Genomic DNA, 26,578 nt, shown 5'->3' on the forward strand with positions numbered 1-26,578 from the left:
GTTTCACTTTACACTGTCATGGCTGGGAGAGGGAAACCGCGCAAGCTAAACGGTCTTGACGCTGAGCGCACTAAAGTAAGTTCTCCTGATTTAACAGAAGGGAAGCAGAGTGAAAATAAAACGAAACAGAAACCAAAGAAAGCAGAGCAGAAAAATCCAAACGATGCTGAAGAAAAGTTTCCTTCTGACAGTACCAGAGGAGAATCTCAACACAGCAGAGCGGAGAGAACTTTTGCTACCAGGACCAAGTCGACAAAACAACTTCCACTGGAGAAACTGGAGACAAAGGAAATTCCAAAAGCCACAAGAACAAAAAGATGTTCTGACAGGACAAAATCACAAGGATTTGAAGAGGAAGTAAAGCCAGAGACTCCAGAGGGTACCAGAAAAAAAACCCCACGTGTTAGGAAGGCCAAACCATCAGAAATGACGGAGATACAGCTAAAAGATCCTACAGAGGATTCTGTGGACAGTGTCAAAGCAAAAGCCTGTGGCACCAAGCCAAAATTAAGAGAACAACGTAATGCAAAGATGCAAAATGAGCAATATTTTGAGAAGATACCAAAGGCAGAGCAACAGATTCCAAAGAATACAAGAGAGGCTTCAGAACAGACCACAAAAACCGAAATATGTTCTGGCAAAGCCAAATCACCACCAGCAAAAGCCCGTGGTGCCGAGCCAAAAGTAGAAGTACAATCTGCTGTGCAGGATACAAAGGTTGCACCAGGAAAATCTCAGGACTTAAAAAGGAAAGACATGACCGAAGAAAAAGCTTCAACAGATTATATCCTTAAGGAAACTCTGAAAAAAATGAAAATTAAGATGATTGACAAAGCAAACGCAGCAGAAGTCATAAATGCGATAATACAAAATATAATCAATCATTTAAAACAAAATACATTAAGCTTTAATGACGTACAAGAACCCCTAAAAACAGGAAGCTACTATGAAAATCTAAAGGTAAGGTTTTACACTCTGAGTTTCCGCAATTAACTCAGGACAGGATTTGTGGTCCAATCTGATGTATGACTTGTATGTTGCACAGATTTGTAATCCTGATGAATTTGACGTCATGCTGCCCATCTTGGTTGATCGGGTGAAACTTGAACGATTTGGAAATGATGGCGCATTTTACAGTGTGGAATTAAAACGTGGCCAGAAGAATCTGGAAAGATTTCTAGAAAATGGCATTTTATCTGCTACCAAGATGCTCAATGAGTTCAGGGAAGAAGTGAAGAAATGTGTCAAGAATTTTACTGGTGAGTATCAAAGTTCAAGTTAGTTTTAGTGAAATTTCAATTTTATAGTAAAAGAGGGCCTGAGGAAGAATTCAATTTGACAAGACCTTTAATTTAACATGCTTATTTATCAATGCCTTCTATATTGTAACGTATCCAGTACCATAGAATGTCTGGAGTTAGGTTTTGTTTGTTCTTTCAGAATGGACGGTGGACAAGAAGAAAAAAGGCTGTCCAGCAGTGACCCTGACCACATGTGTACAATCAGTCCCTATTTCGCTGGATGTTGTTCTCTGCCTTATGGTTAAATCAAGCTGGCCGCCTTTCACAACCGAAGGCCTTAAAATAGAGTGCTGGCTCGGGCATAAAGTTAAGCAATATTACAAGCGAGAGCCATATTATCTGGTCCCAAAATATGAGGGCAAGGGTACAGTGGAAAATGATGGTGTCCGTAATAAAGGTAAGTTTAACCTCTCTCAATTAGTGAATAAAAACAAAACAAAAAACTAATCATAATGGGATTGTGAGCCACTGAACGAAATAGATAAAGTTTTTGTTAACTGCAGTAGAAGTGAGAAAGGACACAGTATTATAAGACAACTGAATCCTGGTTAGAATGTTTGTGGCTGACATTGTTGTCAGTGTTGTGCCAAAAAGTCATTTTGAATGTTTCTGTGCGTTTTCATGTGTATTACCGTTGCTTACATTGGTAAATAAAATGTAGTCAACAGGATTTATGAAAGGGTTATATCTAAAGTAATGGCATAGGGTTTCAGAGGGTTTGGCAGTCATAATGTAGCTACGGTGTAGGTTTCCCACTGAAGCAGAAATCCCCTTTAACACTTGACCAATGTTACTACAGTTCAAAATGTGCAATTTTCATGATGGTATAAAAAGCTTAAAATTTCCCTGTTCTCTTCTGTCATGTCTAACATACAGATGTTTGGAGAGTTTCATTCTCTCACATTGAGAAGGCCATCCTGAAAAATCATGGATCAAAGAAGACTTGCTGTGAACAAAGTGGAGAAAACTGCTGCAGGTTAGAACAACATGCTTATTACCAAATTATTGCTTTCTGGTAGAAAATGAACACAATGGCAAAAAAATTATTCATCCAACCATTTGGTTTGTTGGTGTTTGGTACATGAGTCCATTAATCGGATAACTATGTGTCTTATTAATGAGCAATAATAGACATTTAAAAGCGAAAACAGGTCTTTCAAAATGAACTGCTAATTAGTTTCCATTTTAGAAATTGCAATGTTTTGAAATCTGTTAAAAAAACAACAACAACAACAACAGAAAGAACGAAACCCTGTCATTGTATTTATGCACCATATTAAATTAAATGTTTTAAAGAAAGCATTTTCTTAAATGCAAAAATATATAAATACTTTCAAGTACGAGTTTTATCTCCTTGACGAGGTAGATTTGTTGTGCGTTCATGTTTCCGGATTTTTGTGCATCTGTGTGTGCCTGTGTGTTTTAAGTGTGAGAGGTCAAGCAAAGAGTGAGTTTGTATCTGTAGGCCTTTAAAGGAGAATGTGGGGGCTGCAATCAAGAAAAGCGAGAATATCAGCATTCCATAGTTGATGGAAAGTTTGATGCATACTTTCTGTGTTGCTGAAAACAAACGTTATAATGGTGCAGGTGTTACTTAATAGTAATAATAATTCAGTGTCCAGAGTTTTATTGGCCCATGTACATTTTTATTGGCTTGTGAAAAAGCGTTTCTTTATATTCTCAAATATTAATGCAATTTAATTAACACATCATTTTATATCATTTCACCTTCAATCTGATAAATGTTGCGAAAGCCCTGAAATTAATCTGGTCTAGTAAACCTCGTGTCCCCCCTTTGCTTGCTGCAGGTATCGGTTTCATGTACGGCTGTCGGCAGCCTTCATTAAGCTGTATAATTTAAACATGATATCAGGCTAAGTTAACAGTTTGTCTGCATGTTTTAATAAAACTTCTGGAGGCTTACTGCAGATTCATGTTAAACTTTGCCAGCGTCATCATCATTGCAGCTTTTTGTGTTATCGATGCTTTTGTTGAAAAAGCCAGGCCTCATAGGTTTAGTGTTGGCAGACTCTGTAGTCGTTCGCTGCTCCTAAATACGTTTCTTTTTGTCACAAATGCAGCTGACATGCCCGCATTTCCATGATGATAAGGGTGCGCAGAGTCATGTGTTAAACAAAGCATCGAAGCAAAGATTTTGTTTTATTATTCAATTACTGGATGAATCATTGCAGCTCTATATTAAACACAAACACACCCCTATATCTCCATCTCTAGACACTTATATCCATCCATTTCTATGCACATATACCTATCTCTCAACTCAAGAAAGTAAGCAGACTGAAGAAAATGTTTGATATGTTTAAGGATTTCTTACCTAATGTCATGTTGTGAAAGTTTAATTATCCAAGGTCCCAAAAATCTCTGTATCTTTCTCCTTGTACACAGGAAGTCCTGTCTAAAACTCCTAAAGCACCTGCTACATCTGCTGAAGGAAAGGAACTCTTCATTTGACAAGTTTTGCTCTTATCATGCCAAAACTACACTCTTACATGCCTGTTGCTTGCGAACTGATGACAACAAGTGGAGAGTCTCAGACCTGAGCGACTGTTTCCAGGTGCTCCTGCAGGACTTTGAAGATTACTTGGAAAATGGTCAACTATGCAACTTTTTCATTCCAAGTCAGAACCTGTTCTCTGGTATTAGAGTTTGCAAAGGTCTGTCCGATGCTATCAGGGAGGAACGTCTGAACGGCTTTCCTATTTTTAGGGAACAACTTAAAAATGGAAATTAATTAATGCACATCTGGATAGTGTCTTGTCCTATAGTGTCTTGATGCATGCGCAATCAAATGCTGCATCCAAATAAACAGAATCAACTTTTTGGGAAGTCCCATTGTGTTTACAATGCCTCAAATAAGCACAGGCAATCCAGCAACTATGCAAATACAATTTGTTTTACCAATTTCATTGCTTTAGTTTTAGTTATCTTATTTCCCCTTATCATATCTGTACAGTTGAAACTTTAATTTGCAGCTTTGAGTTTTGATGCGATTTTGTTGTTTTCTAGTTTGCAACCCATTTGTAAGAAATGTTAATCGTAAAATTGAGATTTAGGAGAACAATAACACAAGTACTAATATCCTTTTCTTATTACATGTTTCTTTATTATATTCTGACTGAATCCTTAAATGTATCGCTTTATATGGTCAATGAAAAGGTGATGTCATTTGCTGATTAATAGCTTACATATTAAAAACACATTACATTTGTAAGCTTTGTTAACTGACTTTTACTTTATTGTGAAGCCAGACGATACCTCTTATTTGTAAAAATATATACCTTAGAATGGCATCTTAACTGGGGCTGAGATAGTCAGCATCCATACACACCACAGCATCTCATGCAGCAGCCAACACAATCTGCAAAGCAAAGCAGAATTCAGCATATACCGTATTTCCCGGACTACAAAGCGCACCTGAATATTAGCCGCACAAGCTAAAATCAGGGGAAAATCCTGTTTTGTACATACATTAGCCGCACCTGACTAAAAGCCGCAGGTGTTTCAATGTTGACTTATCATATGTAAGAGAATATGCACAAAGGGAATTGTCAGGAAAGAGATGGCTGTTTGGAGACACACCCCTTTTATTAATATTTTGAAAAACAGGTTATGGGTACATATTTGCATAACAAGTGGTACCGCTACTTGTATATGTACAAGTAGCGGTAATTACAAGTACCAAAACATGTACTGTGCTTCATAAATGAGTAACAAATGTAGTACATAACAATAACCTACAGCACACCAGAAAAATAGATTCGGACTACCTTTTAGGCTCAGGTGCAGTGACACGGCTTTAACAAGAAGAAAAGTCAGCCCTTCGAAATCCGTTGGTGATCATGGATGTTTCCACACTTTTCCACGCTGTCAGATTCCACCGGTGGAGTTGAGCATAACTTGCTTTTCGCAAGTTTATCGCCGCTCATCATCCACGCCTCCCGCAGAACGCGTAGCGCTACTTTGAAGTTTGTTTTTCGCGCTACTTGTACGGCACTATGTTGCCTGGCGGATGGACATGTGACCAACATACCACTCTTGAACCCCGATACTGTGTATCTGATCACATGCCCTTCCGCCAGGCAACGTAGTGCCGTACAACAGTGGAACAAACAAAACAAATAGTCTTACGATATGACAAAAATCATGGACAATCCATAGAAAAGCCGCACCTGACTAAAAGCCGCAGGGTTCAAAGCTTGTGCAAAAAGTAGCGGCTTATAGCCCGACAATTACGGTACTTGTTTCCACTCATTGCAGATGAGTCAAAGTTCCCATCATCTCAGCAGTTTTTTCACACTGACTGAAGGTGTGTGAACAGGAAACCCAAGTCTGCTCACAGGGCAGAAAAAAACGTAGTGATTGAGGACAATAAACGCACAATTTTTCAGCTTGCTAACAACAAGTGCTGACAGGCTCAGTTTTTGCACTTCTATTTTAGATTTAGCCATCAGACTCGCATAACATAGCTGACTCATTAAGTTTTGAAATACACATTTTTATAGGAATGAACAGCAGTGTTTGTGCTTAGATTTTCTTATAAATCAGATCTCCAAGTAAACCGATGCGGTCAGCAGACTAAACATCTTGAGCAAGTGATGCAGACAAGCTGTTGAGCTTAACGCAAACCATCACTTCCTGTTTGACAATATATTTTTTTCCAAAAGACCTGACTTTTCTCTTTTTCCATATTATTATCCCCCCCCACCCCCAAAATTATGAGCATTTACCCCAACAGTGTCCATGTAATTTCTGACCAATAATATAGGCAATTAAAAAAGTAGATTCAATTATTACCACAATTCTATGGTTATTTTTTAAAGGAACAAGCCAATAATTAAGGCACAACATGTCATTTCTTTTTAAGATAACAATTTATTAAACTTTCCACAAGCAAGAGATAACACAAAATATTGTGAATGATAACAGACTAATAAGTTTATGGCAGAGAAAAATGTGCATTTTAAATTCTTTTAAGAGAAGAAAACAATTAGGTGCAAGTTGCCAAATGATCATAGATATAATCCAGCAAACAAACCTTTCAATAACAGAAAATAAAGAACTGAAATGCACATTAAAAAGAAATAACACAGGTAGATTGAGACCTTGCTCCAGCCTGTGGAGAAAGGGATAAGAAAATGAACATTCTCATAACCATGTGAAATACAGTAATTTGACTGTTAATTCCTGTCAGAGTAAGGTGGAGGAACATGGCGGGAAAACTTACATGGACAGCTCTGTATTAGAACCCCCAGTTTTGGCCACGGTCTGTTCCACCATTTCTTCTCCCTCCTCCTCGCCCCTGTCCTCCCCTTGGATTGGACATTTCCTTCTCTTTCTTGTGCTTTTGATACCTTTCTGCCATAAGCAACAGCTCCTCTGGGATATCCTGCAAAAGGATTCATTTTATTTATGATTATATACTTGTAATTATTTTGTATTAAGACTATCAGTTTGTCAGCTGTATTATAACATAAGTACACATGCACAGAATTCTCAGGAATTATGTTACATTTTGAAAAAAAAGTCTACTCAATCAAAAGTGTATTTATGTCAACGCAAAATATGTTTTTGCCAACCTGTCCTGCTCGCTCCATGATGGGAATTAGCTCAGGTGCCATTCTCCAGTTCTCTCTTGTCACCAGGGTCACAGCAGCACCTGAACGTCTGAAACGAAACATGCATCAACATCACAACCTAGCACAAGCACAGCCTGGCAGTAAAGTCTGCACGCACACTCTCTTACCCTGCTCTGCCAGTGCGACCTACACGATGAACGTATTCCTCGATGTTACGTGGGAAGTCAAAGTTGAAGACGTGTGTTACGTCATGGACATCCAGCCCTCGAGATGCCAAATCTGTGGCCACGAGGATACGAACTCGACCTGGAAAAAGATACAACACTTATTCTGTGATAACTTCGATCCAACAGCCTTTGGTTGTGGTAGTCTTTAGTTTAAAATAAGACCACCAGCTACACACAAAAATGCGTTTCCATTTTCTCTGCTAGTGCCATGCAGACTATTTTTCAAAGCACTTTTCCCTTCACGTTACATACCGTTTTTAAAGTCCCTGAGAGCTTCTTCACGGTCACACTGTTCACGGTCACCATGGAGACTCTGCACAGCCAAACCTTGAAGGCACATATCACTGGACAGGTCATCAACTCTGATGTTGAACAAAAATGGAAACAAGCAAACACAAAGGACACGCGATTAAAGTGGGTACCAATGCTGATGTGTGTTTATCCAACTGTAACAGTGGTGAACAGCCACAACTATGAACCAACTCCGCACTTACGCAAGCTTCTTGCCAACAAAGATTATTACTTTTTCCTCCGGTTGCATGTTTCCGATGAAGTCAAACAGATATGACTTTTTCTCCTCTTCGCGAACAATCAGCACCGTTTGCTGCACCGTGTTAACAGCCTTAAAAGAATAGAAACACAGGAAGCATGTAAACAGGATCCAAACGGGCATACGCTATTTAGAACTAAGTAAATAACATGTCTGCCAAGAATAAATCAACAAATTCTCAACTGTCAGACATGCAAAAGTCAGACAGAAACCATCTCTCCAGTACCCAGCTAACTTTTAGTTTTTAAGTCACTAAACAACCATGTGAAATACAGTAGTTTGATTGTTGTTAATTCATCCTTCTTACCTATCCTAGCTGTGTTTATTTATACTCCAGAAAGAACCATGAGGTCCAGTTCAAAACTAATGTTAACCATTCCACGGTCTAAACTTAAATCCTGTGGCAACAGAGGCTTCTCCATGGTAGGTCCCAGACTCTGGAATAGTCTGCCTCTAAATATTAGAGCTGCACAAACCCTGGAACATTGTAAATCTTTACTGAGGATACATTTTTATGACTGTTTTTAGCACACGTTGACCCAAGCATTTTGTTTTACCAGTCTTAGTCATTGTTGTTTGTATTGCCTTTTATATTTTTATTTCATCATTGTTGTGCATTTTACTTATTTCAATTGCATTTTAGTTTGTGAAGGATGAGCTGTTGTAAATGTGCCATATAAATAAACTTATATTTGACGACCGTGATTATGGTGGGACAACATAGAAAAAAAAAAATAGTCAAGACATTTAAAGCACTGATTGGATTCATTTCTACTTACAGCCAAGTCCAGGGTGCCCACATAAACCATCATGGGATTCTTTAGGTAGGATTTGGCCAGTCGTCTCACACCTGTGGGCCAAGTTGCACTGAAACATGAGAAATAACGGGCATAGAAAGCTTGTTTTAATTTCCATACATACATTATATTCTACAACTCTGGATGAACACCAACCAATACTTGATGGTTTTCATGTTTAAAGTCAACCATTTAAATGCACTTGTTCCTGAATTGGATGTGTTGTGTGTTCATGTGGTCAGTTTCATCATTAACTGATGGCAAATTGTTTATACCTGGTCATGACAGTCTGTCGATCTGGACGGATGTCCAGAAGAATCTTCATAATTTGGGGTTCAAAGCCCATATCTAACATACGGTCAGCCTCGTCCAGCACCTTTTTAAAAGAGTAGTTACTAAAGACAGCGCATCTCGTTTTCACCCCACACAACACGAGTACGCCAAATATACAAAATAAAACCCACCTACTGTGCACCATGTGTCAGCAGCCAGTAGATTACATGTTTACAAGCCTCAAGTATACAAGTATAATTTTCCGGGCCCAAAAAAAGCCTGGTTGATTATGGTGTACACCAGCGGTCCCCAACCTTTTTTGCGCCACGGACCGGTTTATGCCCGACAATATTTTCACGGACCGGCCTTTAAGGTGTCGCGGATAAATACAACAAAATAAAACTAGTACCGGTACCAAAAAAAAGAAGATTTATTCATAACACACGTGAAAAGACCCAGGAAAACCGAGTTAACGATAAAAACGATAACAAAATAATGCTGAAAACCGATAAAAACCCTGAAAACCATACATTTCACACCTGAGCCTCAACTCTCACGGCCCGGTACCGGTCCGAGGCCCGGGGGTTGGGGACCGCTGGTGTACACTGCTAGTTTAATCTATAAGACTATGGCACAAATTACTAGCAACCTATACATTATAATATAAATCCATCCATTCTATGTGCAAGTATGCCTACTAGTAAGGGATACTTTAAGTCTATGAGAAATCAATCAAATTTCACAATCAGCAGTTTATCTGCATACAAACGGCTCTGAGTTTACCTTCTTAATTTGATAATCCTTTCGCTGGCTGCAGATTAGAAAAGTTAAAACACATTGGTAATTTTAGATTTAGTTTTAGATGTGGATCCTTGTTATGACCTGCAGGGTTAAGTGAGCAGATATTGCTACACCTATTGTTTACGCATTTAATTAGGCTTCCTGTCAAATGCTACAAGAACACTTTCATGGGCTTTTTTTCCTACACAGTGGACCAACACAAGCTTTGAGGAAAGCAAACATGCATAGACATAAAGAGCTGACCAAGTAGGTTATGGAGCGGAGGTTGATGAGCTCATTCATCTGTAGGTCATTGAGACGGCCGGGTGTAGCAATCACAATGTCCACGCCATTCTTCACTAGGTTGATCTGGCCTCTCCTATCACCTCCACCATAGATACAGATACTGAGAGAGATGCAGAAAGAAAAGTCATTATCATGCCCTCTCTACATCACATGATCATTGATTTTAATTTATTTTTAGTGACGTATGACCTTTTGTAACCCTTATAGCGGTACTTGTTGCACTCTGCTTCAATCTGCAGGGCAAGCTCTCTGGTAGGAGTTAGCACTAACATGCCTGGACCATCCCGCTCAGCTCTAGGTCTACTCAAAGGACAAAAAGACAAAGATTTAATAGAGGAAGAGGCAAAATTATTGTAGGTATCCTTTTCTGAAAGGAATTGAACAAAACAGCACTATCTATTATTTGAGAACTTGGCGCCAGTTACACTCAGATTGTGCTAAAAATAAGGTTTTTCTACACTCACACAGGCTGCCCATCCATGTGGATGAACCCCGGCAGCAGGTAGGCCAGTGTTTTTCCTGTTCCAGTCTGAGCGATGGCTATCAGGTCCTCGCCACTCAGTAGCACTGGCCACGCTTGAGACTGAAGAAATATTAAAAATTATATTTTAAAAAGTCATCATCATATATAACTCCACATCTGGTATAAGACTTACTAACTTTAATGTTAGCATGTGAGAAATAAAATAAATAAATATAGATTACCCAAAATCTTTTATATGGAGACTATGCAAGAACAAAAACAATTTTTTTTATGATATATATAAAAAAAATGATACGTTTTAAAATATATGTTTAGGTTAGTCGCATGTTAGAAACCTCTTGTTGAAGAGACAAACTGTTTATTCTGCAACTGAAAAAAACTCCAAGAACATATTGAAGCAAGTATGTACTTGTCATTACTGCAATATCATGCCAGTAGGCTTGTACTTACATTGTTGTACAGTGTGGAGCTATAAATAGTGAAACTGCTTTCAATCTGACCAGATTCCTACTGTGAAATGAAAGTTAAATCTGGAAATGAAAGTTCAACTTTGAAAGAGAGATGGTGTTTCATTTCCCTATGCAGCATACCATCATGAATTCTGATGTAACCCAAGTATGAAAAGAAAGTACTCCAGGCTTCTATGGTGTAGGTTCAGTGTGAAGGGCGGGAAATGTTTAATTACTGTTAATAAAATTATTTATAGCTCATCTTGCCCAGTGCTTACTGGTAGGGTAAGATTGAGTTTCTGTCTGTGCCACTGCAAGGACTTTACCCTGATACTGTAAATAAAATTAAACTGAATCACCTGTGGTGGATGAGAACAGATAACGAAATCAGTCTCTAGTGCGTTCGGTGTTTATCCTTTTATTAAACAGTTACTGGCTCAGTGGCTTGCTCTCTATTTCTGCTGCCCTCCCAGCTACTTGCTCATTTCCATTCCGTACAGCTTCCGTTGTAATAAAAATGAAATCCAGCATGACAGAGCTCACTGTAATTACATTTTGTTTATTTTATCGCGGTATACTCTTTGTTGCTTTCGTTCTGCTACATGTACCCGAGCTGTGGTAATACACAAATTTCCCCATGTTTGGATAATTGAAATCTTATCTTATCATACATTAGGTGCTCAGTCACTGAAGGATGCTTCAGGCATGTGAGAAGCAGGGTAATGTCAAAACCTCTCATTATTTATGTTTATGAATCGTTTCTTTAAATTTTGATTAAAAATCCAAATATTGTCTGTTCCAAAACAAGTAACAACCTACACGGGATTCTCTAGTCACCACTGGTTGATTTTACAAATGCAGATTTAACTTACAATTAAAGATATGACCTTGAAACAACAAGCTAAACATTTCTGAGGGCCTCCGGATGTCTGGAGTTTTGATCTCCTCCATACCTGCTTCATGCCCTGGAGGACGGGGCTATGGCGCCCCACACCCTCTAACAGATCATTACATGTAGGAACCTTTTAAAAACAAGCGCGTTCATGCTCATAGGTGTACACACGGGTGCTCACACACACACACACACACACACACACACACGCACAGACACGCACACACACGCACACACACACACACACACACACACACACACACACACACACACACACACACACACACACACACACACAACACCCTTTTTGGCTCCTACCTTAAAGCACACTGTGCGCTGTAGATCTTACGTGCTGCACAATAATGTTTAATATTTAGTATTTACTGTTATATTCCCATAGATCATCATGATGTTGTTTATTGTATTGCTCTAGTCTTCTTCTGCTTGTTTTCTTTTTTTTTTTTTCCTCAACAGGTGATCCAGGAAAAGAGGAAAAAAAAGGGTGATGAAGCAGATTTTCATTGTCTTTTCTCTCTCTCTCTCTTTTCTCCTTTTTCTTTCCCTCTCCTTCTGTTAACTTTCTTCTGAACTTTTCTTCTTGTTTTTCTTTCCCGTCCCCGAGTCCAGTCTTGCCTGATTACAATAACTTAGAATAAAAATAACTAATAAAGATCAAATAAACTATGACAATCAAGTGGACCAGTATAGCAAAAGGCCCACTTGGGAAAGTTAATCTGTTGGGCATTTGGCCTTTAGACAATAATTCTGATTGCTACAGTGCCAGACAGGACACACACACAAAAAAAAAAAAGCATACAGCTTTAAGTGTTTAGGGTATGTGCTAACTAAAAGCAAAGACAAGATGATAGTTTAAACTTTTAATGAAATTTGCAGATTGTTTCAGTGGAGTTTAATAAACTCAGTCCTCTGCTCCTTGCTCGCTCAAATATAACAGTACACTGGAGTAAATTCTCTAACATCTCACACTTCTGTTTAATCAGTTTTCGGTTTGATGTTTATTCAACTGTGTAAAAACTATAACTTTAATCTGAGCCAAACGAATTTACTCATTTTTAAGTTATCCGAGTGACTTATATATCATGTTTAACCTGAGTAGCGAAAGACCGCGGGGGTCTGAAAACAATGTGCCGGGAGTTGGCTGTTCTTGCCGGCACTAGTGAGCCTTGACCTCCCGGTCAGCTTGTCTCCGAAAATGTCGGAGGACTTTTGCAAATATGCGATGTCTTGATAGATTGAACAGACATTTGAAGTTTACACAACTACATTCTCGCCTGAAAATATCTTACGTTTATTTTGTGACCCAGAAAGGGTAATATTAAAACTAAGTAGCTGCCGCCATCGCTGGAAACTGGAATTGGATGAGCTGCGTTATTAATTCTGGGATGAGCTGGGCCACAAAGGATACACCCGATCCGTCTTTGAAATCTGGGGAAAAGTAGGACGCATTTGTCATTTTGAAGAGTCTTTGAATTTGGACAGCCTTCATCACATCGCTGTCACGTAATTGGCCTTTTAATGCGGCCTACGAAGGATGCAGCCCCTGAATTTGGACACAGCTACGATACTGGAGACTGCTTCTTCTTTGGCGTTTAGGGTCAGCTGCCATCCTTGTACATGCATGGCTGCCATCTTCTGTTTCAGTCTAAAATCCTACTATCCTACTGGGGCGATCGTGGCTCAAGAGTTGGCAGTTCAGCTCGGACAGTCTTGGTCGTTGTGTCCTTGGGCAAGACACTTCACCCGTTGCCTACTGGTGGTGGTCAGAGAGCCCGGTGGCGCCAGTGTCCGGCAGCCTCGCCTCTGTCAGTGCGCCCCAGGGTGGCTGTGGCTACAATGTAGCTTGCCATCACCAGTGTGTGAATGTGTGTGTGAATGGGTGGATGACTGAATGCAAGTGTAAAGCGCTTTGGGGTCCTTAGGGACTAGTAAAGTGCTATACAAATGCAGGCCATTTACCATTTACTTATTCCTGCGTCTTTCAAGATCTTAGAAAGCTTCAAACGATGCGTCGACTATTAAATTAGTCGTCAACGATTTTGATAGTTGACTAATCGTGGCAGCCCTATTATATAGCAACTTCAGTTAGTGAGAAACTGGAAGTAAAACTTAGAATTATGTTTAACACAGTGAAAACCTTTAAAAATGAAAAGATTAGATCAAGGAACTCAATGAAAGCAGTATTGTGTGTGTGCGGAGAGAAATAATGCAATTAGGGTTTTTTTTCCCCCCACTTTCTTAAAAAAACAAAAAGAAAAGAAAACCACACATGATGCCACCTACAACTGATTTTCAGTTCTGCTTCTTGGGAAGACTACAACAGTTACTGGCTCAGTTCCAAGAAAGTATAATAAAATAGGCTGAGTTCCTGTTAAAGCTGACACTCAAGTCAAACACTGGATTTGCCCACAGTAGAAACAGGGCAGGTCACTACAGGTGCATCTGTCATTGCAACACACACACTAACAGATTTGAAAGTTTTTGTTCCCAAACCCACCTACAACACATTTACACAACATACAAGGTAAAGAATCTCCCTGGTTTACAAACTAAAATATTTGGTTTTACACACATCTGAGAGAGACAGAGAGATTTGTGCTAATTCAGATTCATCTTATTTGGCACATTCAAAATATTTATCATTACAACTTATTAATAAGTTTAATTTAAACTATGTTTGTTTGTTTTTTATCAGTTTAGCCAAAAAAAAAAAAAAAAAAAAACTGCTATGGTGCCACAATCCTACCTGGATGGGGGTTGGTTTGGTGAAGCCAACCCGGTCAATGTTTTCCATGATCTCTGGATAAAGCTCAAAGGCCTCAAGAAATGTGCGACAGGGATTGGGAATTTGCCGTTTCTCTTCTTCCTCGTTCAGGTCATCCACAAAGATATCGTTGTTCTCCTTCCTGAGGAAAAGGTGTAAACAAACATGAAAACAGATTCAAAGCTAAAGTACCAAGTACCATGCTAAACGCAGATGAATACCATGTGTTTGGTTCCAGGTTAAATATCAGAAACATTACAATAACTGTGTATTTTTTTCCAATCCTCTTTTAAAAGGTGATCAATTGTCAGTGTCAAATTTATGCCATTAGTATAAAAGCACAGACATTCAAAATGTACCAAATATAAAAATGCCAAGAAAGTCAGAGTGGGAGACTCCACTCAATCAAGGGCAGACTTTAGAAAGAGAATGATCACAGGCACAACCCATAAAGCCAGAGAGCAGAGTTCTAAAAAGTAGTTATTTAGATAAACCCACCACATACCATTCTTGCTGAGGAAAAACAGTCCAACAAAAGTAATGTTACAGCAGTTTTTGGATGAAAAATCCAACCACTTTGAGACTGTCCGTCTATATTTGAACTACGGATGTGCGCGAGTAGTCAACTAATCGTTGCTAATGTCACCAGTGGCTACCAGACGTACTAGTCATTTAATGTAATTGTCAACATTTTAATTGATGCCCAAATGCTGGTAAATTGTTGAGTCTTAAATTTTATGGAGCCACCTGCCACCAGGTGGAGCACTGTTGTTGAGAAATGCCACAGATCTGTTAATCTCGGGGCCTTGCTCATGAGCGAGCGGAGCCGGGGATCAGACGGATTGGTGCTGACCAGATGGCTTCAGTGATGCAAACGCTGTCTGTTACGGTGAAGAGAAACCTAAGTGTAAAAGCAAAGCTCTCGATTTGCTGGTCGATCTACCGTACCTACCCTCACCTATGGTCACGAGCTCTGGATATTGACCAAAAGAACGAGATCATGGATACAAGCAGCAGAAATGAGCTTTGTTCTCAAGTTACGGCATTCATAAGATTTTCAGAAAACCTAACCTCTGACCTTAAGGTCAAGGTCACTGAGATACTCAAGATTTTAGTAGAAAGACTTCTGGTATAAATTGAGTTATCACATTCACAAACTTAGGTTTCCATGTTGACAACAATACCTTAAGGCTTTTATGGCTGGTGTTATAACATCACGGAAAGCACAGAGGAGATCTTCCTTTCTGAACTGGCTTAAATTTTGTTTATACATGTAAAACCCTGTCATATGGAAGTACATGGGCATATGACCAAGAACCACTAAGATTTACCTCCATTCACCAACTTCCTCTGCTGTAAGCACGGCCACACTCGGTGCCTCAGTGTAAAACTTCTTTTTGATAGGTGGGATGTCTGAAGAAAGCGAAAATATCACAAAATAAGTTTAGCTTTGGATAGTTATATTTGCAAATTTAAGTTTACATATTTGAGGGTAACTTAGCATTAATAAACTGTAAGATTTTAGCCATTTTATAGGTATGGCACATGTGCATGGGGTTCACAATTTCCATCCCCAACACCAAAAAAACAAAAGTCTTTAACTTGAAGTCTTTAACTTTAGCGCACGCTTTAATTTTTAATCAATTATTCTACAATAATGCTAAATTAAGCTATATCAATAGCTAAATAGTTTTGAATAGGAAGTCATGTGCCCTTTTGACAAATATGATCACTTACCCTTCCACTTGAGCTCCTTATACTTCTCCTTGTTCTCCCGGATGGCGTCCCAGTCTATGGATGGACGGTCCTGGACAACATTTGCAGCCTGCAATTCAGCAGTAGACCAGACAGAGCCATTCTTTTCTCCTCCACATCTTCCTCCATACTCTTGTCCTCTGCGAGAACCTGAGAAGAAAATCCATATTTTCATAGTCATTCACTAAGAATCAAAAATTCATATCATTCATTTCAAACAGTTAACAGATCATCTGCAGAGGATTGGCTTATTTGCCCATCACAGCACAGAAACAGCTTTAGTGAAAGTTACAAGTGATCTTGTTATGGCCTCTGACAGTGGACTCATCTCTGTGCTTGTCCTGCTAGACCTCAGTGCAGCGTTCATTACTGTTGACCATAATATTCTATTAGAATGATTAGAGCATGCTGCAGGTATTACAGGTCTAATAGACTCCAATTTATTCATCTAAATGGAGAGTCTTCTTCACACACTAAGGTTAATTATGGAGTTCTACAGGGTTCAGTGCTAGGACCAATTCTGTTTACATAATAAATGCTTCCCTTAGGCAGTATCATCAGAAGACATTGCAAACATTTTCACTTTACATTTTATCCATGAAGCCAGATAACACACACACCAATTAGTTAAACTGCAGGAATGTCTTAAAGACACACAGACCTGAATGGCCTCTAATTTTCTGCTTTTAAATTCAGATAAAACTGAGGTTATTGTACTCAGCCCTGAAAATCTTAGAGATATGGTATCTAACCAGATTCTTACTCTGGATGGCATTAACTTGGCCTCTAGTAACACTGTGAGGAAGTTTGGAGTCAAGCCAGAGGTTTCTTCCTGTTAAAAGGGAGTTTTCCTTCCCAATGTCACCAAAGTGCTTGCTCATAGGGGGTCATATGATTTTTTGTATGTAGTATTGTAGGGTCTACCTTACAATGTAAAGCGCCTTTAGGTGACTGTTGTTGTGATTTGGCGCTGTATAAATAAAACTGAATTGAATTAAATGCAGTGTAGTAATGAAATGTGATACAACTACGCATCAGCAAAAGTCAGAACCTTATGTAGCAATCCTTTGGGACAAAAGCTCAGGTATAAACATCTTGCTTCAACTGACACAGGCTTCTTATTTAGGTACAACTCTCACTATGAGCAAAATAAAGGTGGAATTAAATGCTGTGAAGGAGATATTCAGATTTATGTTAATCTCAGAAATATAAAGGTTGGGTCAGACAGAAAGCAAAACAAATTCTTGTCCACTGTATTAACTTAAAATGGCTCTAATTTACAATAAAAAAAAAAAAGTATATTATATAGTATTTGTAATAAAAACAATTCCCTTTTTTGGTGAATTAAAGAAAATGTTAGTGGAAAAAATATTAACCAAGAATCCCAAGGAAAATTGTTTTGAAAACATCATCATTTTCTAAAAGAAAAGAAATTAAAATGAATAAATTTCACACCATTACAATATTGGGAGTTGCCCTCTGCCACCAAGTCTTCGATCATCTCTTTGGCCTTCTGCTGTGCTGCAGTGGACCCAAAAATTACTACCTCACCTTCATAACCTCCCTTGTTTATCTGAAAACACAAACACAATAGTAACAAAGAGGGCATAAGGATAACGTCTTACATATTTCCTGTGCACTGAATTAGTTCTGATATTCACATTTTTAGTCAATTTGGCTGCGGGATTTTAAACTTTTCGCTCTTGTTCTAAAAATACTACAATTTTGACTCATCTTCCCAATAGGTTTTCAATATATTTTGTGTTCAAGCCTTTTAGAAACAGAGCTAAAAACGATATCTTTTATCATTTACAGTCAGTACCAGAAGTTACCATTGGATAGCAACTTTGATGGCATTTTAAACTTCATGCTGTCAGATTATAAGTGTTTCTAACACTTGAAAATACACATGGGGGACAAAATATTAAGAACATTTTAAAATATATTGCAGTTCTGAACACCACACACACACACACACACACACACACACACACACACACTACACCCTGATCATAATACAATTTTTAAGACCACTTTACCGATATTTGGCCATTTAAAATGCCTTTCCCCACCTTTCAGAGCCATGACATATTTCCCTGAATATCATTCATCTACTTGTTTACACTCTGCTTGAATCAGCTGGTTGTTGATCATTACTAACAGAGAAGATGCACAGTACCCTCTGGTGGACAAACTATGAAACATCACTGATAACATGGTTGAAGGGCATTTCTCCTGTCTTTTCTAAAATGTTTTGATTTACTGGCCTTCATAATGCAGATAGCAACAGACTGGTAAATAGCCAATATCAGCTAATAATATCAATGGAAATCTAAATCTTTTAGGCGTGTAACCGAAATAATAAAGTAGAATGATCATTTTTTTAACAGTTAAAAATGAACAAACAAAAAAAAATGTACATGTTTTCCCAATTTATGGCAGAACTTTATTGGATTGTAATGGATTTTACAGGTATGGGCCCACCACACATAAACTGGTAGGTGGAAGTTGGCAACTACAATATTCCCTCAGTCTGCTTTCTTGTTCCTTTCCCAAATCAGGTAAACCCATTTAAAGAAAACCTCAGGAAAAGGTTGACAAATCTATATTTCAGCAGTTCACTCTGAGCATGCTGACATTTTGCTCAAGCTTATGCCGAATTTGAGCTTGTTAGCGAACATGTTGAGAATAGGCTGATAAACCTGAGATTAGCCCAATTTTTACATAAGTTTCGAGTGTGTGCTTTGCTTCTTAAATCGGGTGTTCAGTTTTAGAAGGGACTTTGATTTAGCACCACAAAGGAATTTCTTAGGAAATAGCTGCCCCCTAAGACTGAAAGAGGAAACGCATTGTTGTCCAGGCACAGCATTGTTTGCCCTAACACCTCTCCCAACACCCAAACACCCAAATGTGATACAATGAATTCATAAGAATTTGAAAAGGGGAGAGGACAGAGTGGAAAGGGGGTGAAGGAAAAAGATAAGTTGATGAGAATCCATTCAAGGCTCAAAATTGTGTTTATTGTCATCAGGGCATTATCAAGTCCAAGTTAAATAACCATATCTAAACAAATTAAAAGTTCAAGCAGTTTTTGTTTTTTACTTCTAAACTGTGATTTCCCATGATTTGTTGTACTAGTTTAACACAACATCAACCAACTTGCCTTAATTCTTGCACCAGAGCTCTCTTGAAGTTCACGGATTGTGGCTCCTCCACGACCTTTTAACAGAATAAAATGTGTTTTAGAGTCTAAACCTGCAAAAAACCCTGATATAGGCCAACCTCATCACCTACACAGCTTCTTCACGCGGACCCATCAAATCTAAGCTAACGCTAACAACACAACTAAATGCAGTTTCGCTAAGACTGTGAAAGACTTGTTATTGTAAATTTCATCTCTGCATTAATTCTGACAACGTACCTATTACTCTTCCAATTGAAGTAGTTTCCACTGTGATAGTCAGAGGCCGGGAAGACTCTTCTTTATTAAACGTCGTCTGTCGTCCGGGGCCTCCACGATCACCTCCCCACTTGTTGACCTCGGGACCCGGGCCGCTACGATTAGCTCTCATCTCCCTTGGGGCTCCAAATTTGGTTCCATTTTTCACACCGAAAACAACATTTTCCCTTTGACGGTCATTACATGAAAATTTCCAATCGGCCGGAGCCGGTTTTGTAGCAGGTTTGTAGATAGCAACTCCGTCCTGGTCGTACTCATCCTCCCAATCAGACATTTTAAGCTTGGCTACCCACAGCTACCTACGCACTATTTCAGTAAGCTCAATTAACGGTCGAACAGTGAATTCGCGGACCGGCGCCGCGTTAACGTCCTTCCCGAAAAGTTAGTTTTTCTAAAACTCTAGTAAATTTTCATAAATTTACATCAGACGTGGCTTAAATTGCATAGAAAATTGTGAAATTTCAGATAAAAAAAAGTGTATACATTTAATTTAATGTAAATAAATGCCTAAGAAATATCCATTTGTTAATTACCCTACCGTTTAGAGCAGGGGTGTCAAACTCAAGTACACAGTGGGCCAAAATTCAAAACTGGAACAAAGTCGCGGGCTAACGTTAATATTTATTGAAAAAAAAAAAAATCTTCCTCCAGATATAAGAATGAATCTTTTCTTATGGACTCAAATAAGTTTTGCTGGAAAACTGAATATGGAACAAGCAAAGCTTAATACTAAACAATATATATATTAGCTGTATAATACCAGTAGGTCAGCTCTAATAGTAATTTCGTATGGCTTCGCGGGCCAAATGTAATTAGGCTGCGGGCCAAATTTGGCCCGCGGGCCAGAGTTTGACACCTATGGTTTAGAGAGTTGAAGGCTATATATTTCTTAGTCTCAAAACGCAATGTTCCTTTGTCTTCTTATTAATTAACAAATAAATAAAATTAAGAATTTCCACCAAAAAAGACACAAAAACAAAAAAGTTCAGATAACCTGTACTTTATTAATGAATAATAAAATTCTTTGCATTTCTCATCCAGAGAACATAGTGTGCACTTTAATAAATTAATTTCAAAGAAATAATAAAGTTAACATTATCAAGCTTTAAGGCCAGTTGTGTAATAAATTATCGTTCAAGCAATACAGAAATGGTATTATTAGCCATCAAAGCCATATAAAGTCTGTGACCAAGGCGACATAACTTAAGTGAACTGGATGCCCAACTGAAAAGCAGGAGTTTGACTTCAACTATACAATATGCATAGTCTGTAGGCAAACTAGGCCTTTATAGCTCCGTGAAGAAGAAAAAAATAATAGGAGGATTCTCAAGCAATATACAGACAGCAAAAATAGGCATGTTTTCTTTGGGAAGGGAGGGCAACAATTGCAGTTTTTAAGGTTGTCCCATCTGTGTTTGGTGTCTTGCTTCATTGTTACTTATGGATTTGGCCTGTTCTCATTTTTAACAAAGCTCAATCAATAGCTACAACTCAAATCTATGTCAATATTACATAAGCATAAACTACAATGTCACATTTCCAGGTCAATCTCAACAGAAACACACTGTGCTTTCATGATGACAATATATTTTATCATACCAGAACAACTTCTGCATGGTCTATAAAACACTTTAAAATCAGTCTACAAATGTTAGCAGTTGTCATTTGTCAGAAGATAATACTCGCTATATTCTTTTACAGGATGTTAATTTTCTAAGAAATGCACTTAACTCTCTGGGGATATAACAGGAAAAACAGATGAATAAAAGGACACGAATAGCACAAACAATACATTTTAAGACTTCTGTGACAACATACAAAACAAATCAAAATGACTAACAAAAATGAAGACGGCTGACATAGTTTTTGTGCATAATTCTCATTTAAACACCAGTCAACCTATCTAAAAGAAAGAAAGGCAGCAATACAAACACTGTTTATTAAGACACTTTCAAAACACCAGTTTTTCAAAAATCTAACACTGAAAACATATAAGCCTCTACATCTCCTTAAAGATTAAATGTACCATAATATAAACGGTCCACTTTAGTCATTTTCGAGATAGTGACAATAAAACCCAGAATGGTTAAATATTCTAATTAGGACTGAGGTGAGTGAGGATGAAGTGCGTACCAACATCCTGGTGAAAAGAGTCCTTATATAAGCCACATATAATCTCAATCTAAGATCAGTCTTCATCAGAGAAGTCACAGAAAATATCAATGAGGTTTTTCTAGTTTGATCACGACAAATGGCCTTTAAATGTTGTAGTTTTGTCATGAAATAGTAAGTGGGTTATCCACATAAGTAGCAAAACAGGTTTTAACTTCTATGAAATTAGTTCAAATAATATTGATCATGTAGGCAGACTTTGTTCGTACCATTTTGTTAAAAGTTTGGAGTAAACATTATTTTGACATGCAGATGGAGGTCTGAGTCACCAGGAAATGCATGAGCACTTTTGAATTACAGCTTAGACATGCAGCATCTCATGCTTGGCTGAGAAAGCCCACTTAAAAGTCTACCACAGTTCAATATTCAAAACAGCTGCATCCAACTTACTGGGCTACTATCCAAACCAAGTGGGAGAAATTCCAACACTTGTTTTAAGTCAGTGCTGATAGGACATTTCTTCCCATTAGGTCTGCTGCTGTAGTTACAGTTTGCTGACAGATTAGACCAACCATCCAACCACATCAACATTAACAAACACTTCAGCAATTGTAGGAAATGAAGAAAATGAGATTTCTGTAGTCTGCACACATGCAACCCTGGTTCAACCTTTAAGTTTTTATACTTCAGCTGTTTCTCTCACACCAGGCCTCACCCTTTATTTCCTTTATTTATATTTTGTTTTTCAAACTGTCCATGTAGTGATATGTATGAAAGCATAGAGTAAGTAAAAGATGAAATTTTAAGTTGCCAAAGACAGACAGTGAACTAGCAGAGTGAGTGACTCTCTGCTTCTTCCAAGAAAAGTTCTTAGTCAGTCTCAGCTCTTTGTCATGTTGGCCTTTCTTAGAGTAGTAGTAGTAATTGTTAATGGTCACAACTGTCAGAGTGTGAAAGAGTTCGGCGGATGTGCATGTACATGTACATGTGATTGCTGGTTTCACCACGTGCGTAGAAGCTGACCAATGAGTTAGAGTGATTTCTTTGATCTTAAGCTACTCTGTACCTTGCAAGTAGTTCTGGCTGTGAGACATTTATTCAGCATTCTTCTTCCATTATCCTTTAATTTGTAAAGTGAAAAGTTAGACTCCAAATTGGGTTTGCAGGCTGAGTAAGACTCATTAAAAATGTAAAATTGTTGGACAGTAACCTTTTCTCACAATGCGCCCCATTATTTGATTTGCATCTACAGCTTTTCCAACAAGTCTGGATCTAGAAATAAAATTAGGATTCCTTCTAAGATTCCCCTTCATTCCTCTTCAAATTAAGCATCTTTTTCTTTAATTTATGATAGTAAATATGAAAAACTTGGTCATTTTTGTATAAAATCAAAATATTGTTTTTCCAGTAAGGTTATTTTCATTTTTGTGTATTGATTGTATATTTTGTCTTACATGAGTATGGCCACTTGCATACATACGTGTACATTCATTTACTGTATAGGCTGTAGTAATTTTAGTACCCTATGAAAAGTGTGTATGCAACTGGGAATAAAAGTGTTAGACAAAATATCAAAACATTGTTCATATAGAAAGGATTTATTTGTAAAACTTGCAACATAATCTGTTTACTGCCCTGTAAAAATATTTTAAAAAGTGGCTTCACCCACAGTGGTGTTTACATACAGTATGGAAATGTGTGTCTGTCAGTAAGTGTGGTTATGCCAGCTGTATGTGTGAGGACTGACTGAGAAACTCGGACTTTCCTTTTGGGTGAGGTGCAGCCTCCTCCACAGTCTTTAAAAGGTCTGAGGTGCTGCTTCCAGGTCCCTGTGACAGGAAGTCGAAATGTTCCTCTGATGTTTGTAGTTTGCACTCTCTAATAAAGAGTTCTGTATCATCCCAGTTGTTAAGATCATCATGGGCAGTGCTGCGTTCACTACCATTGCTGCTGCTGCTGTTGTTGAGTGCAGAGGAGAGACCAGGGGCACGGTTGGTCAAAGGTTGACTGAGGTTCTGCACAGAGATCGACTTCCCAAGACCACCTTCCCAGTCTGAAGCCCTCCCATCTGGGCTCGAAGAGAGAAGCAGCAAGGGCTTCACCTCAAGGCTCATGTGCCTCCTCCAGACCCCCTCAGATTTCAAGCCAGGCTTCTCCCGCAGCTGAACCGTTCCCTGGCCAAACGCTGCCTCGTTGTCACCTTCTTGGTCAGAATCCACACCGCATCCTACAACAACAGAGGGGCCAGAGCTTTCCTCGTCCACTGCCACTCCATCTGTCAGATCATCTGAGATCGGGTCAGCAGGGCATCGGAGGTGAGAGGGGTGTACCATAGGGGGGAGTTGAAGAGTGAAATTCCCCGTCGAGGAAGGTGGGGGCGGCAGATCAGGGAAGTGTGCTTTTTTCGGGGTACCATTGGTGGTGACCAAAGTTGGATAAGGGCTATCAGGGGGCAGCAGAGGTGATGGGGAGAGCGAGGCTGTGGATGGTGGATAGGATGGAGGGGCTGAGTCCGGAGGAGCGTCATCATCAGCTGGTGCCAGTATGAGCCGCAAGCCTCTCGGGTTGGGATTGAGAGAACGACGCATGCCGCCACTGTTGTGTCCTCCGCTTCCAACAGGCTCACCTCCCTGATGGGAGGGAAGGTCCCTGCCAATGATTGAGGTCGGGTAGTCCGAGTTATGATGCTGGTTCTCCAGCTCAAACAGGGGGAGGGAGGAGAGGGTGAGTGCTGAGGGGCCTTTCTGTAGGACTTGGCGGTAAATATCCAGCAAAGAGTCCAGCTTTGATTCAATGGAAGTTACCTAGGCACAAAAGAAAAGAGAATAAGAACCGAGGCTGAAAGAGCTTAATACTATTCTGTAAATTTTCTGGGGGTTTCCAATACAGATAAATTGATACTGTTAAAAGCAAAATTTCACAGGTATTGGTCAAGAGCCCAAACAACTCACCAACAATGTGAGGTAATAAAAGTTTATGAATGCATTTTACATGCATTCTGTGTTCCTTTTTTTTTTTTCTTAAACCCACCTGCCTCTCCACCTTACACACACGTCCAAGCATGCTCATGCCCTCTAGAGAGTCTCCATCTGGGTGCAGTTTGTCCCTCATTTTTTTATCCACAGGAATCTGGCCTTTTCCCAAGATCTGATCCACCCTGAGATACACACATACATTAGGATTATTATATTACAAAAATAATGACGTTGTAATATAAGAAGGCATCCCTGCTGTAATTCAGGTTATCCCAAGTCAGACAACAAACCTAAAGCAACGGAAGGCTAAGGTTAGGGTTAGTAAAAAAAGAAAACACACATGGCTTGAGTGAATCAGTGTTATAGTATAAAAACAACTATGGAAAAAAAGGAGGAAAATCTATGGGAAACTCAATTTTAGTATCGGATGTAATACATTTTGTAGCAGTTTGTTTGTGTTTGCATGTTTAATTTTTTTTTTTATAGAATATAAGCCATATTTAATTTAAAAAAAAGCTCTGAGTGAGCTGCTTCTTGCAGTGCTTGATTTAAATTACTGTCAGATTATGTCAGAGTATTCATTAAATGGTTGTCTTTGTTCTCTGACAGTTTATTATGTTCAGTTAGCGAAGTTAATTTTCATTCTTTGAGTTCCAAAGTAATGCACAGGTGCCTGTTTTCACTCAGGAAAAAATAAAAAGCACATCCAAACCGCACACAACTGCATACAAATCAGCAGCATTCACATACAATAATGTTTCCACTCTCTGATGAAAGGAGAAAGAATGAAGTGTGGAAATACAGATGAGATCTAATGTGATGTCAGACAGCTGTGTTTGGGTTTGTTTGCATTTACTTCAAATATTTATGTGTCAGACACGGTTAATAAAAACCTTACCATGTGGATGGAGTTTAACATATTAAAATCATCAAGTTTTGGGTTAAAATAAGGAATTGAATTGTACTGCAATGTAATTTGCCTTTCAGTTATTGTCAAAACCTTCTGGTATTAACTACATATTCTACTGTAAACTCCAACCATCTGGTTCTGCGGGAAGGTTAATGCATTTCAGATATTTTATATCTGCTCGCAGTAACCCGATTGCCACTGCTATAGCACTTATTAGCTGCTATGGCTGCATGTGGCAGGATTTTACAGTCTAAAATTAAATTAAGTGAAATAGAATAACCCTGAGCCAGAAAGTTTCTTCATGTAGTTGCTGTAATAATAGTGTAGTGCAGGAGAGGACATATTCCTTGGCTGGGTGCGACCAGAGCCTGCTGCACTGGCCAGTCTGGAGATAGGAAAAAGACTGGATCAGGCACTTCTCTCTGACTTAACACCATGAAGCTTTAAGCACAGGTACATAAATGAACAGATACACACAGAGGTGAAGGATGGCATTTTCAAATGAATGATTTTTTGTTTATTAAGCTGCCTAATGCCGACTGAAACACAGGTCGACTGGCAAAAAATAGTATTTCTCTACAAGGTGATTCCTAAAATGCTTTTAGTCAAAAACATGGCATGTTTCAGCATGCTGTGCAGTGTGTCCTGCAATTAAGGAAACTGGACAAATAGAGGACAAAAGAAGAAGCGGTAGGCCTAAAACCATATCTACAGCAGAAGAACAACATTTAAATGTCTATCATTAACAAATAGGAAAAAAAAACTGTACAAAGACCTGACACAGAACTCAAGAGTTGCATCGAGCCCTTCAGTTAATCCAGCTATTGTTTGATGTTACGTCATCAAAAACTATCTCAGTAGAAGGGTGGTAGTCAATAAGCCATTGCTTAGGAAGGGAAACAGGGAGAAAGCATGAACTGGTGTTATT

The 26,578-nt window shown here is 38.7% G+C and overlaps 3 protein-coding genes across 5 annotated transcripts in view; 1 reads left to right on the top strand and 2 right to left on the bottom strand.

Moving 5' to 3' along the window:
- The first annotated feature begins 18 nt into the window (after nucleotides 1-18).
- Nucleotides 19-9,251, top strand: cgasa (cyclic GMP-AMP synthase a). Its single transcript, XM_085183264.1, has 5 exons — nucleotides 19-960; nucleotides 1,046-1,259; nucleotides 1,441-1,698; nucleotides 2,178-2,277; nucleotides 3,708-9,251. The coding sequence occupies exons 1-5, from the start codon at nucleotides 19-21 to the stop codon at nucleotides 4,051-4,053; spliced, it is 1,860 nt and encodes a 619-aa protein (XP_085039390.1). The 3' UTR covers nucleotides 4,054-9,251.
- On the bottom strand, nucleotides 6,175-19,984 carry ddx43 (DEAD (Asp-Glu-Ala-Asp) box polypeptide 43). The gene is made up of 17 exons (XM_085183263.1): nucleotides 19,615-19,984; nucleotides 19,357-19,412; nucleotides 17,649-17,766; nucleotides 16,176-16,343; nucleotides 15,770-15,851; nucleotides 14,421-14,580; nucleotides 10,296-10,414; nucleotides 10,021-10,131; nucleotides 9,790-9,931; nucleotides 8,748-8,848; nucleotides 8,455-8,542; nucleotides 7,620-7,747; nucleotides 7,378-7,487; nucleotides 7,066-7,204; nucleotides 6,899-6,986; nucleotides 6,547-6,708; nucleotides 6,175-6,435 (listed from the first exon to the last, which is right to left on the bottom strand). Exons 1-16 carry the CDS (start codon nucleotides 19,925-19,927, stop codon nucleotides 6,562-6,564), a joined length of 2,070 nt encoding a protein of 689 aa, XP_085039389.1. The 5' UTR covers nucleotides 19,928-19,984; the 3' UTR covers nucleotides 6,175-6,435; nucleotides 6,547-6,561.
- A 653-nt stretch (nucleotides 19,985-20,637) lies between these two features.
- Nucleotides 20,638-26,578, bottom strand: part of kcnq5a (potassium voltage-gated channel, KQT-like subfamily, member 5a) — a 130,233-nt gene continuing 124,292 nt past the window's right edge. For all 3 annotated transcript variants that reach the window (XM_085183261.1, XM_085183260.1, XM_085183262.1), the window contains 2 exons: nucleotides 24,796-24,922; nucleotides 20,638-24,569 (listed from right to left, as the gene is read on the bottom strand). In XM_085183261.1, the coding sequence (XP_085039387.1) occupies nucleotides 23,484-24,569; nucleotides 24,796-24,922 (1,213 nt within the window). In that variant the 3' untranslated portion in view covers nucleotides 20,638-23,483. The remainder of the gene's footprint in view (nucleotides 24,570-24,795; nucleotides 24,923-26,578) is intronic.

Source organism: Neolamprologus multifasciatus, chromosome 13 (genome assembly GCF_963576455.1).
Source record: "Neolamprologus multifasciatus chromosome 13, fNeoMul1.2, whole genome shotgun sequence".
In the NCBI taxonomy this organism is placed as follows: domain Eukaryota; kingdom Metazoa; phylum Chordata; class Actinopteri; order Cichliformes; family Cichlidae; genus Neolamprologus; species Neolamprologus multifasciatus.

Bases quoted from the DNA above. Each gene is read 5' to 3' on its own strand.
- cgasa (XM_085183264.1), top strand. From the start codon at position 19: ATGGCTGGGAGAGGGAAACCGCGCAAGCTAAACGGTCTTGACGCTGAG. The intron at 961-1,045 runs GTAAGGTTTTAC...TATGTTGCACAG, and splicing joins GCTACTATGAAAATCTAAAG to ATTTGTAATCCTGATGAATT. The intron at 1,260-1,440 runs GTGAGTATCAAA...TTGTTCTTTCAG, and splicing joins ATGTGTCAAGAATTTTACTG to AATGGACGGTGGACAAGAAG.
- ddx43 (XM_085183263.1), bottom strand. From the start codon at position 19,927: ATGTCTGATTGGGAGGATGAGTACGACCAGGACGGAGTTGCTATCTAC. The intron at 19,413-19,614 runs GTACGTTGTCAG...TTCTGTTAAAAG, and splicing joins TTCAATTGGAAGAGTAATAG to GTCGTGGAGGAGCCACAATC. The intron at 15,852-16,175 runs GTAAGTGATCAT...CGCTTTCTTCAG, and splicing joins TAAGGAGCTCAAGTGGAAGG to ACATCCCACCTATCAAAAAG.